The sequence below is a fragment of the Drosophila nasuta genome, chromosome 3 (assembly GCF_023558535.2).
Source record: "Drosophila nasuta strain 15112-1781.00 chromosome 3, ASM2355853v1, whole genome shotgun sequence".
Taxonomy (NCBI): domain Eukaryota; kingdom Metazoa; phylum Arthropoda; class Insecta; order Diptera; family Drosophilidae; genus Drosophila; species Drosophila nasuta.
The window spans coordinates 6839938-6852719 of NC_083457.1; the positions used below are offsets into that span (position 1 = coordinate 6839938).

General features: G+C 35.5%; 2 protein-coding genes across 2 annotated transcripts in view; one reads left to right on the top strand and one right to left on the bottom strand.

Annotated features, from left to right (window-relative positions):
* The window catches only part of LOC132790112 (potassium voltage-gated channel subfamily H member 8), a 63807-nt gene that overhangs the window by 28236 nt on the left and 22789 nt on the right, over positions 1-12782 (bottom strand). The window contains exons 3-5 of the mRNA XM_060798548.1: positions 4899-5031; positions 2318-2428; positions 2035-2154 (exon numbers count right to left, since the gene is read on the bottom strand). Coding sequence (XP_060654531.1) covers positions 2035-2154; positions 2318-2428; positions 4899-4974 — 307 coding nt within the window. The 5' untranslated portion in view covers positions 4975-5031. The remainder of the gene's footprint in view (positions 1-2034; positions 2155-2317; positions 2429-4898; positions 5032-12782) is intronic.
* Positions 11348-11984, top strand: LOC132793389 (uncharacterized). Its single transcript, XM_060803304.1, has 2 exons — positions 11348-11425; positions 11484-11984. The coding sequence occupies exons 1-2, from the start codon at positions 11348-11350 to the stop codon at positions 11982-11984; spliced, it is 579 nt and encodes a 192-aa protein (XP_060659287.1).

The window sequence follows — 12782 nt, forward strand, 5'->3', positions numbered from 1 at the left end:
AATTGCGGCATTTACAGCCGCGCGACAGTTGAAGAGTTGAATGCGAATGTCATAAGCAGACCCAATTGAAATTGCTTTGAAGCCAATGAATACCATTTGAATGCCAAAGCCACTGCCAATGCCAAGCTAAAGGCTTGTCAGGCAAGCTGGTTGCCCAGCTAATTGGCTTTCAAATGGTATGCACAAAAAAAAGTGATGATTGCATATCAACTCAATTAAAACACAATTATGTAGACGGCATTTTAATTATCTGAGCCTTGGCCCGCAGGCGTGTGCAGAGTACATTAACCAAATGCATAATTAATAATAATCCCAAGCACCGTAACTATGGGTCTGTTAAAAGTTTTAAGCGCAGTGCTAATTAGAAAACTTATAGGCAAGTTAATGGCCCAAAAGCAAAATACACACCGAGATACTCGTACGTATACGTTATTCGCAGGGAAAGAAAGCAGTCATGGGGTCCTTTTCGCCAGCTGCTGATTAATCGTGACCTCATTAAACAACAGTAAAGAAACACGCGACACGGACGTGCAGAAATGCTAGCAGCACAATTTATTGTTTTGTGGCAGCCGCACAACAAGTGGGTGAGTCAGTGTGTGTGTAAGCGTGCGTTTGCGTTTGAGTGTGATCTGTTGAGCTCCCGTGTGTGTGGGAGAGAGGGGAGGGAGAAACTAGTTCAAGGCAAACGCTTGACTGAATCTCCTAACTCAATAAAAAGCCCAGCCAGCTCATACGAGCACGCACTGGAAAATTGATGCCACACACAGCAGCAGCAGCATCAGCAGTAGCCTGTGTCTTAAATTAAAAGTCAATACGAAAGATTGTTAAAGCTTCTCCCAAGTGCCAAAGGCTCTTACTCAGCCTCCGTCGCAGCCTCAGTTTGAGTCTCAGTCTTCGTTGAGGTGGTGAGAGCCTGTCTGTGGTTTGCCAGCAAACAGAGAAAAGTTTTTGTGCAACCAACGCACGTGGTCGTGTGCCACAATTGACTTACAGCTTTTCACTTATTATTGCTGCTGTAACAAATAGTTGTTGTTGTTGCTGTTCGTGTTTTTGTTATTTGGCCAGCAATTGTGATAATCCTTTCGTAACTTTCGCTCGTGTGGCAAGCCACAGCTTCAAAGTTTTACGAGTGTCTCGCTGCAATGACACTAGCTGAATATCATATTAGCTCAAGCTCAGGTTTAATTTTGAACTGCGAAACTTCATTAAGCAGAGAAAGTCATATAAATTATTTAACAATGATAAATTGAAAAGCTTAAAAATGTAAAGTCTAGAAGTGAATGAAGAAATTTACAAAAATAAAAAATATATATGATGAAATCTTCTCAAATATTTGTTTCCTCCAACATTATTATATTACTATATAATATATATTCTTCATTTTTTTTACTAATTGTATATCTCTTTAAATTTTCTGATAAAATGTTCCACAAATATAAAATAATACATTAGAAATTTTTAATTTAATAAAATCTATATTCACTAGAATTTTAAATCGAGCTCTATTTCTATTTTCAAAACGAAAATTCGGAAAATATTCCCCTTTTCAAAAAAGAAAATAGGCATTTTGGAATTGTTACTTTCGAAAGTTGTAATAAATAATACATTATAAGTAAGTGATGCACATTCCCTGCTATGCTGTTTACAGTCTTAATAGCTACATAGTTTCATTTTAATAAAAATCTTAAATGAAATTATATTTAGCTAATGTCATTTGCCCTTCCAACTAATGCGTTGAGCTGGCGTATGTGGTCAAAAGTTTCTTTTGTTTAGACAAATGAATGAGAGAAGTTGGCATTTAATTTCCTCTTTGTTAGACACAAATTACCTCAATGCTCAAACGATGTTTCAGCCCTCCGAAAATTTTTTAATTAAAAGTAAAAACAATTTACTACACAATTTCTCGCATTTTCCAGCCACGCTTATGTTTGAAACACAAATTTGCTTTCAGCTTTTCACTTCTTGCTTCTTGTTGTCTTCGGCGCTGTTTTGAATTTATCAACTAAGAGTTTGTGAGTTGAGTTGGTGGCTTACCTTCCTTTTTGTAGAAAATAACTTCCAACTTTAGTTCCATTTTGCTTAAGAGACTTTTCTCAATTTGCTGCTTGTGCTCGTCCTTTGTATCCGGCCCGTAAAGGAAATGACATGAGCAGCCTGTGCGTATCACCATTGTTGTTGTTGTTGTTGTCGTCATTCGTTGTTGTTGTTGTGTTCATTTTGGCAAACAATTGAATAAAATGTTGTACAAATACATTCAAATGAGTATTGAAGTGTTGAGCTTGTTTGGCCCCCAATTCATCCCTCGTCATTGTCTTACCCTTTTGCATAATTTGCGCGCGTGAATATCCTGTCAAATCCACGAACCCATCCGAGCAATAAACAATTGGATTGCCATTTGCCTGCGCATTGCCGAGCACAAAGTTCGAGTCTGCAAAGTAAAGGGAGAGAAGAGTGAGAAAAATGGGAAACAGTTTGAATGTCGGCTGTAATTTCACAATTGTCCTGTGACTGCGAAAATGTTTACGGACATCCTGCTGTTTCAATTGTTTTCCTTCTTCCAATAGCAAACATCACAAATTTTTGCCATATATCATCGAGTTCTCTACCACTTGCTTAACTTGCTGACCTTAAAAAATTACCTATGACTTTGTTATTATTGTGTACTTTGTTGCTTCTCCCTTGACGAAAGCTTCGTTATGTTTTTTTTTTTTTTGTAACGTTAACAAACAACCAAAAATTTAATTAACTATGCCGCCAATACTCAGAGCGTGCTTTCTTTCGCTTCCTTTGTATCTCAGAGCTGAGAATGAGAATGAAATTTAATGAAATGAAATTCTTTGCTAGTTTTTTTTGTAGCCATTCGTGCAACATTGAGTGGCAACTATGACGCCGTCTGCGACTCCACTGAGTGATTCCCTCTCTATCAGAAACAGAACGAAAAACCAATGAAAAAAAAAGAATAACAGAATAACAAGAAAAGGATTCAAATGTGAGCGAAACGCAATGCATGAATAAACTGGCAAGGAGATTACATGGAAAACATTTCAGAGTTTCATTTCCCTTCAAATCAAATACCAAGAAAAAATACAGAAATAAAAACTAGGATTGCTGCAAGCAATGGTCGACGTGAAAATACCCACAAAGAAAACATAAATAACATTTCTAATAGAATATTAATATATACCCCATCCCTCTAGTCATCCGCAGGGTATCGTCATTAAAATGCATGAAAATTCAATGAGATTTTATGAAAACTTGAGCTGATTTTAATGAGTATTCCTTGAACTTGATAGAGCTCTTTAACGAGCTAATAATGATTTTGGACATTACATTTAATTAGCGGTTTACGAGCTTAAATTAGTTTGATGCTTTGTCCTCAAGCTATTTCTGATGTGTAAAAATAACATTTGCGAATTGGCTGCAAATCTTGCTTAGATCCTTTGTGGCTATCGAATGACATAAATAATAATGCCAAGCACACAATTTGCAGGCATAAATGGCAGCTATGAATAGCTAGTGAATAACTGTGAGTGCTCGTATCTCAGAATAGATACAAGCCACTCTCTGCCTCTCACTCTATTTGCTATTGTGGACTTTGCTTTGTGCTGTGCTTTGTGTATTCAATAAAGGATTATACACAAAGTGCAATCGGCAACAGATGATATAATCAATTGAAGTACATCCATGAAATCAGAGAGAGAGATAGATGACAACTTGAAGCACATGTAGTATATTGCATAAAACCAAAAAGTTTCGTTAACAATTTAAATGCGCATTTATGTAATATTCGATACCATTAAAAAGTTAGATGACCTAAAAGCCAAGTTTTGATGCCACTTGCTTCAAACGCGCTCAGCATATTAAATACTTGACTGAGCAGCATGTTCAGCTAAAGTGCTGAATAGCCAAAATGGAAAAGTAAATACAAGTATGTGCTAGAATACTTATCAACACCAACGCAAAAACAATCATACGGCCTGTGGGCCCGACTGACAATTCACTTGCAGGCAACTGTTAAAATTAATGCCTTTTTGGCTGTTCATTTCGGAGATATTTGTAGTATTTATGTCACAATAAAAAAGCTAATTACATTTAGTTATTGTTTTTGTTTTGCCCAAAATCTTTTTAGCTAATTATCGCTTATTTATTGGCAAACAAAGGCGGACATTTAAATTTGACATAATAAATGGTACAAAAAAAATGCTCGTGCTCTTGACAAATGAAAAGCATTTTATGAGCTTTTATTTTAGCCCAAGGCGACATGCCACGCCTCAGCACGCCTTCTGTATATTCCCAGTGCTCTGATTGACAAGGGACTAACAGCAGCAGCAGCAGCAGCAGGACAACAGGAGACAGCAGAAACGGAAGACAACAACAAATAGTTTTAATTTTACTCCATGTGCCAAAGGGAAGATTACCAAAGGGACACACGCATTGTCCTTGTTCTCTCTGTCCTCTACTTGAATAGAAGTGCGTTGCTTGCTGCCTTTGTTTGCCATCTCTTTAATCTGTGATATTTTTTATGACCCACCCAAATGCTGCTGCCGGGGATTATGCATATGCCATTATGCTGAGCGTCAAGCTCAATAAAATTCGCATAAATAAAACATTGGCTAAATATTAATATCGTTTAGCTTTCACTTTACGATACCCTACTAAAAAATGAAAGGAGTTCGATTCGAGTGTGTGGCATGCACAGCTTGATAAACTCGTGTACAAAGTGATCTCTTACTGCTTTTTGAGGTAATTAAAGATTGCATCTTTAGATGCCTTTAGGTTGCAATTTATTTAATAAGTCCGTTAAACTTTCTCAACCTTCAAAACTTCCCCAATGGATGCTTCTGTTTTTCTTTCCACTTATTCTTTTTTATGGGTTTTTTTTCGGCTTTTTAACTTACGCGTGCCATCGAAGCGTGTGGCAATTGTGTCCAGGAATGTATTTTGGGGCGCTAACAGCCCCTTGCGGGCTGGCATAGGAATGGTTGCGGCCTTTTGCGCCTACAGAAGCGCTGCTCGGGGCTAGGCGAAAAACTGCAAAGAAACAACAATGGGAAAAATGACAAATGTAGCACATACTTTAATTAAATGAGCAAATTAATTTGAGTTGCACAATTGTTTCGTTGTGATTGCATTTGTATTGTACTCTCGGTGTTAAGCAGCATTGACTTTGCTTGTTGCTTATCAAATAAATATGCCACAGGCCACCCACAACATTCAATTAATATGTATTCCCAGAACCACAACACGTCCACTTTGGCCTTTAGTTAACAACAGTTTGTGGCCAACAAAAAGCAAAATAAAGAAAGAGCAATACAATATGTTGCGGTCGAGTGACCAGCGCGTGGAATACCCAAACCAAAAGACAAGCGATGAAAGTGGGCGAAGTTGGTGTAGAAATTCCACTTGAGAATATTACCCATATCAAGTTGACGCAGAGCGTAAAAGAACGATAAATAAGACAAGTCAAATAAAATACTGAAGAGAAATTAAGCCCACGCTTAGAATCAATTTAGTGTCAGTTAAGTAATGACTACAGGAAGGAAGAACTTAACATAATAAAATAATATAAAAGATTATAATAGAATTCCGATATTTAGGAATAAGAAAGTAGCAGAATCGTTACGAGAAAACAAAAACCTATAATATATATAAAAAGCAATATAATAAATATAAACAAATATTTAATATTTTATAAAAGAACCAAATTAAAAAGACAAGCAATAAATATTATATTAGCACTCGAAGTATAAGCAGAATAAAGAAAGTTTAACTGAACACTAATCAAAATCTTAAAGTCCTAATACGATAACAATTCAAAGTATTACAATACTTTAAATAAAGACACACGAAAATTCTTTTTTTTTAATCTGAGATTTCGAGGCACTGTAGCTAACCTCCAAGCACTTTAAGTTCGGGTATCGAAAGCTAAAATTGTGAATGCCGCACACAACATGGTCAGTCCATTTAGCACCGACTGCGCTTTAACACAATATGCCAACGTCGATGTGGAATACATAAATTTTGCTGACGTTTTTAATAATTTTCTTCGTTGTGTTTTTTTTTTTATTTTTATTTTCGCAACACCCACAGCAAGGACATGCGAAGGCGGGGCGAGGGGAAAGGCGAAGGCTAAGGCCGAACAGGAGCAGGAGTAACAACAGTAACCACTCAGGTGCCAGCAACATGTACATGTAAATTGTGAGCAAAAGCCAGAACAGAGCAGAGTGCAGAGTACGGAGTACGGAAAGAACTGTAGAAGGGCAACAATAACCGAGCAACCGCAACCGCAACACTGACAGCTGTTGCGCCTGAAAGCATCGTTTATTTTTATTATTTTTATTAAAGGAAGCAATGACTAAATGGCGTTAAAATCGAAAAGCGATAACAACACAATGAGAGAGAGAGAGAGAGAGAGAGCGAGGCAACAGAGCGAGTGACGTTTAGCTAAATGTGGCGATGCTTATCAGTTCACTTATCAGTTATGACCCAATGACATTAGTTGAAACGGCTGCAGCAGCTCTCAAAAAGAAGAACAGAACTGAGAGGGAGCGAGCAATAAAAGGTATATTTTGATGTGTCGTAATTGAAAGGCAGCTTAAAGCAAAATGTATTTCGTTGAACACGGTTAATGGAATATGCATTTGTTAAGTAATATTTTAAACTGATGGATTACAAGGTAATTAAATATAACCTTAAAACGCTTTTGAATAATATTGAACGAAATATCAGTATAAACGAGTCTTCACTTCAATTGGTATTTCTTTTCGTGCGAAAGTATAATGAAACATTTGGAACTTTTCAATTTACTACAAACCATTTAAAAATCAGCAGCTTGGCGATCTTTTTTTTTTTTTTAAGCGAAAAGAGTATTTTACGAGTCCATTTTACTCAGCACTTCCATCAAGAGTGATCCCGTCGCTCTAAATTATTCATTCGTGTGTACAGAGTCTCAAAAAAACAACGTAAAATTACGTACGTACTTGTCCTACAAAATATTTACTATATTATTTATATGTATTTTAATTATATAGCCGCCAGTCTCAGTAGCAGGCACTATATACTACTTTATAACTTTAACTCAACACCCATTTACTGTCACAAATCAAAGCCCATCGACAATTGCTTATAATTTACTTTAATTAAATGCCAAGCACGAACTTTATCCAAATCTCAACTGTCGTGTGCAGCAAGTGTCATCAGTTTGCTTATTATAGTCTGTGCTGTCGACAACCACATGCCACACACTCATTTGGGCGATGTTCAGGAACCTGATAAGCGCTTATGGGCCATGTGTTTGGCACTGATAACGTGTGTGGTAATAAAGCCTACCGTAATTGCTTAGCCAGAGTAACACGATGCCTGCTTGTTGCGTGTATAGTACGGACATATAAAACATGTGGCGCAGTCAGGTGCAAATTATGCACGCAAACTTGCAACATTTGGTTAGACTGCAAATGCAATTTTAATTAATAATCCAAACTGAAATTCTAGTAGATCTTCCCACACACACACTCACACACATGCACACGTAGCCTATCAACTTTCCCCACCACAAATATTTAACGTTATATTCAACCACAAAATTTTCATTTCCAACATATCCGAGGGGGATGCGGGGCCTGGTCAGAGTGAGAGGATGAGAGTCTGTAATGGGACTACCGCAAGCATATGCTTGTTTGAATCTGGTTAACCCAGACACACGCACACACACCTAAACATAGATGCACACACACACACACATGTGAACTGCCCACACACACACACACACACACACACACATAGGGCATATTTATGGTACTCAACTGACAGCAAGCCAGCTGCGTGTGTTTGGGTGTATGCGTGTGTGCAATTTCCGTTTCCGCTTTATTCCACATGATTAGGCTGATGATATGAGCACTCGCTCCGGCATCTGCTACTCATGTGCTCTTCCTGCGCAGCTTGAAGAGGATACACTGTATGCTTGTTGCATTTCTTTTTTTCCTTCCTTTTATTTTGCTGGCCAAAAAACTTTGTTATGGGCCAAAAGCGGAAAAGCAAAAAACACTGTTGCAGCATTTCGCATAAAAAGAATATTTCAATCTGCAAATGAAATATCCTTGTGAACAGATCAGCAGCAAATACACAGATATCAACACAGAGCACTCTGTTTATTAAGTAAACATTGTGCAATTTTCGAAACCCAATTTGGGAATACAGCACAACTTGGCTAAGCATTGAATACTAATCAAAATGGATTTTAAATTGGACTAGAATGCAGTGCCACGCATTTAGCGAAGTAGTACTGTAGTGCGGGTAAAATATTATTTATTTCACAATAAATCTAAATTGGTTTTGCTATATATGAGAAATATAATAAATATAAATATAGAAGCTTAAGTACGAACAGGAATTTGAATTTAAATAAAATGAAATACATCGAAGTTATTCTGTAGTTTGGGTAAAAGAATTATTTAATTTAAAACTAAATGAAAATTGTTTGGGTAAAATAATTATTTAATTCAAAATAAATTTAAACAGCTTTTTCTATGATAAATAAAGTATATTAAATTCGCTTTTTCTGACTAAAACTATCTGAAATATTCACTCGAAATTAAAATTTAAATTTCAGCTTATTTTTACAAACGCTTTTGCTTTAAGCACTTAAATTTTAGCATTCTTACACCAACCGTTCAGATTTAATATATTTAATAAAAGTACGGACACAAAAGTATAGATTTCGTAACCAAAATAGAGTGGAAAACATTTGGCGAAATAGTATTGTAGTTTCTTAACGAATTATTTGATTTAAAATAAATCTAAATTACTTTAGTTATAATAAATAACATGTATTAAAATCGACATTTCTCTATTTGAAAAAATATTGAATATTCTCTACAAACTCAATGCTCTAATTTCTGACTAACGTTTTCGCTTTAAAAACATTTAAAAGGTCCGTTACCAACCATTCGGATTTACATTTAATAAAACCACGTAGTCTAAAGCAAACCCTTGCAGCTGTGAACGCTTCGCTCACCTGTCGACGTTCTCAACACCGAGTATCTTTGCCTTAGAAGTCAAGTAATTGAATAAAATTAAAATAGATTGCATAAATAAATATGCACTCATGCACAGCCAGCGGCAGCAGCAGTTCTACTCGGTTCAGAGAGAGGGACACAAGAGTCGGTCTGCATTAATAGAAGACATTCGCTTTTAGAGCTGAGGGTTGTCCGGCAATGGAAGCCTTAAATGCCTTGTAACACTGGCAACGCGCCTGGCATTTTTAATTCCAATTTATATATCCCATACATACACACACACATACATATATTGCCATATATATATCTACATTTGTGCATAAGTGTGTGGCCATGTGTGTGTGTGGCACGTGCAACATAAAAAGCAGCACGGAAATGCGATAATACATTTGGCTGAAACTTCACACACTTGGCTGGACGCCGCAAAAAATGAGCAACAATTTTGTTCGTGCGCTTAACCGACGGGAAAATATACTTTTACATTTTATAGAATTTCTATATTTTGATCTATAACAAAATAAATGTAAGGTAAGGAATCTTCAAGAGAAAATAAGCACTACTCAATAAACCAAAACTAAATTTATTTTACACAAGCTTTTGTATTTGTATTTTTATAATATATAAATATAGTATTTTAAGAGAAATGTTTAAATATTTAATCAATCAAGCATAGTCAGATTTCTTTTAATTATAAAAAATAGTAACATTTTTGTGTGTGTAACCGACAACATTTTATAAAATTACTTTATTTAGATCTATATCAAAGTGGAACATAAAGTATGAAAAAAGAATAACATCAACATTATTTAATTAACTATAACAGAAATCCTTTCATACAAAATACATTTTGAAACTTCCAGTATACTAGTACTTATGTATTGTATAATAGTTTAGCTTAATTTTATGAAATGGTTAACTTTCATTTAAAATTAATTTTATTGAATTAACTAAAACTGAATTTTCTTTAAAAAAAATTAAATTAAAAACTGTAATTACTAAGCCATAAGCAATGCCGAATATGGTATTTAAATTCTCTTATAAATTCTTTATTTTATAGTTTATACACTCAAGCTTAGCTTGTTTTTTTTCATTCTTAGCTAAAATTAATGACTTGTCAAGCATATCATTAACCAACTCAGCTACCCAGGAAGGAAAGTGTGTGCAACGCGTAACACGAAACTAAATTGGCACGGTCTTTTATTTATTTTATTACAATTTGCCGCATGCCACATGCCACTTGCATAGTTGCTTTCAGTGATTTGTACCTTTCACGAGTGTCTGCGGGGCAAACAAGAGTTTGTCCCTTTCTTTCTTTGCTTTGCCCTTTATGACCTTATTACGCTTAAATAGAACCTCAGAGCTCAGAGCTGATGAAAGTGGAGAGGACACCACGGGCATAGTTTGCATATTGAGAGAGCAATTTCTAGCCCCAGATCTATGAATGTTAACGGATGTTTAGTTAGCCAACAAAGTGCAGCCATTAGCCATTAGCCATTAGCCATTGATGTGGGTTTCGCTTTGAACAGCGTTAAATCTCTTTGGCCTGGCCGAGGCAGGTCACCAACTATGTTTACCGAAAAAAAAAAAAAAAAAAAAGAGAGAGAAACACTGAAGCAAAAAACACTTTTGCCACAGGCTGATGAAATAGAGTTTGTTTTGCATCTGCAGCTGCTGCTGCAGTTGTTGAGCTTTCTATCAGAAGTTGCTCGCTTACTAGTTTATAACGTTATTTACCTCTGTGTTGGCCCCCGAATAAAATGAGCAAAGCCCAACGATATATATTAACATTGAAATGCACGTAGTTGGAAAAGTAAATATTGCTCTTAAATTTATATGCAAAATGCGAATTTAAAGATAATTCGAGCAATTAGTATTTATTATTTCGTATGCGCATTTAAAGTTCAATTGAACAACGATTTGTCTGCATATTAATGGATGATTGAATTTGGAATAATTGTTGTGCATAATTATGAGTCTTGTTGAAATTATTGAATATTAACGAGCAGCAAATTATTAAAATGTCATCACTTATGCAACAGAATTATTACATGGTTCTAAAACCACAATAAATATTTTTGCCTAGACTTGTGACATTATGCGCTAAACTTTCATTTGGCTAACTAATTATGCCTCGAAAAAAGACATTAAAACATTAAAATATATTAACATTGTTATTATTTTTTAATGACCAGCAATAACAGTTAACAATCTCACATGTGCTCATTAGTCAAGCCTCAGGAAATTACTGAGAGACGAGACAAATTATATCAATATGATTTTCAATTCAATTGCGTTCGTTTATTTAATGTGTGTAGTTGTTAATTCAGCAAGAAATGCTTAAGAAGTTACTGACATGCTCAACTTTAATACTGTCTATATACTTTTTACGGATACACCCAGTGGGAGCCAAGGTGCGTATACGTAATAAAATGTTTACTCTTTTGTTCTTACGTTTTCCGTTGACTACAGACCGACTTTGAGCTGCAGTTCGAGAATTTTAGCTGCAAAAGCAGCGAAGTCAGCGAAAATCCCATTGAAAGATACAACTGCGGTCTCAACAAGAACGTAAAGCGGCGCACTCTGCACATGGAATTCTCAATGCGGGAGGAATTAAAGGAGTTTGACTTTCACATAGGCATCATCATGCCACGCCGACCCGTTGACTTTGTGCTGCTTAATCTCACCGTAGATGGCTGCCATCTGCTTTCAAATAAGAACCAAGTGCCCCTGATGCGTCTGTCCAGGGAAATCCTCGATCGTTACAGCAACTTTCCACGGCAATGTCCTTTTCAACGGGGCAAAACCTACTACATACGCGCCTTCCGCTTGGACCTAAGCCTGATACCGGCGATGAACATGGAAACGCCGGTGAGACTGAAGTTTGCCTATATGCGGCGTCAGTTGCCCATGCTGCAAGGTAAAATTGTGGCAAGAGTACAGCGCACAACCATTGCGAAGAGAAAGGATTAGAAGTAAAGAATGAGGAAAAAAAAGAGTTGTTAAAGCAGCTAAACTTGGACAGAAAGTCCGTCAGTTGCACTCTAACTCCGAAATGCACATCTAAGTTAATGTAATAGACTACTATAACAAAATTTGTGACGAGAAAGTTAACAATTAATTACGCGTTGAAGGTTAAAAAATAAAAATTTCTCCTTTTATGACTATATTTTTCAATACGAAACTTTTAAATAAACATAAAGCGTTTTCTTTAATTTATTTTAACTTTCTCAATTAGCTTTTATGTGGAGTTGATTAAATAATATTGAAAATGTTAGAAAGCTCAACCGAATATTGTCAGAATATTATTTTAAACTTCAGCTCTAAATACAATTGCAAAATAATTCTTTTCTTATATTTAAAAACAAATAATCTAAAACTTACCCAATTAATCAGCCTAAACTTTGAAGATTAAATGATTGTACACAAATTACATCATCTCATCTTTGATAGAAACTCTCAAAATTGTGCATTATTTACAGTTGATTAATAGTTCGCATAATAATAGCTTTTGGAATTATTCCTTATTAACAGCTGATTAAATAATATTTTAACTAGAAGTCTCTCAGCAAATATTATGTTCGACTATTACCAATTTCCAAAAGTTTTCCTCTCTTAAGCCATTTCAAAAGAAATACTCTCGTCTAATTCAAATCTCCAGTGTTTTTAAATGTCAACTGTTAATTATATCTTTGTCTTAATTATAATTTATTCTCGTACATTTGCTGCTGATTAAAGGGTATCTAAAATATTAAAATATTAGCTGACAGT

Excerpts from the sequence above, each read along its gene's own strand:
- LOC132793389 (XM_060803304.1), top strand. The coding sequence starts at position 11,348 with ATGCTTAAGAAGTTACTGACATGCTCAACTTTAATACTGTCTATATAC. Across the intron at positions 11,426-11,483 it reads TACACCCAGTGGGAGCCAAG|ACCGACTTTGAGCTGCAGTT; the intron begins GTGCGTATACGT and ends CGTTGACTACAG.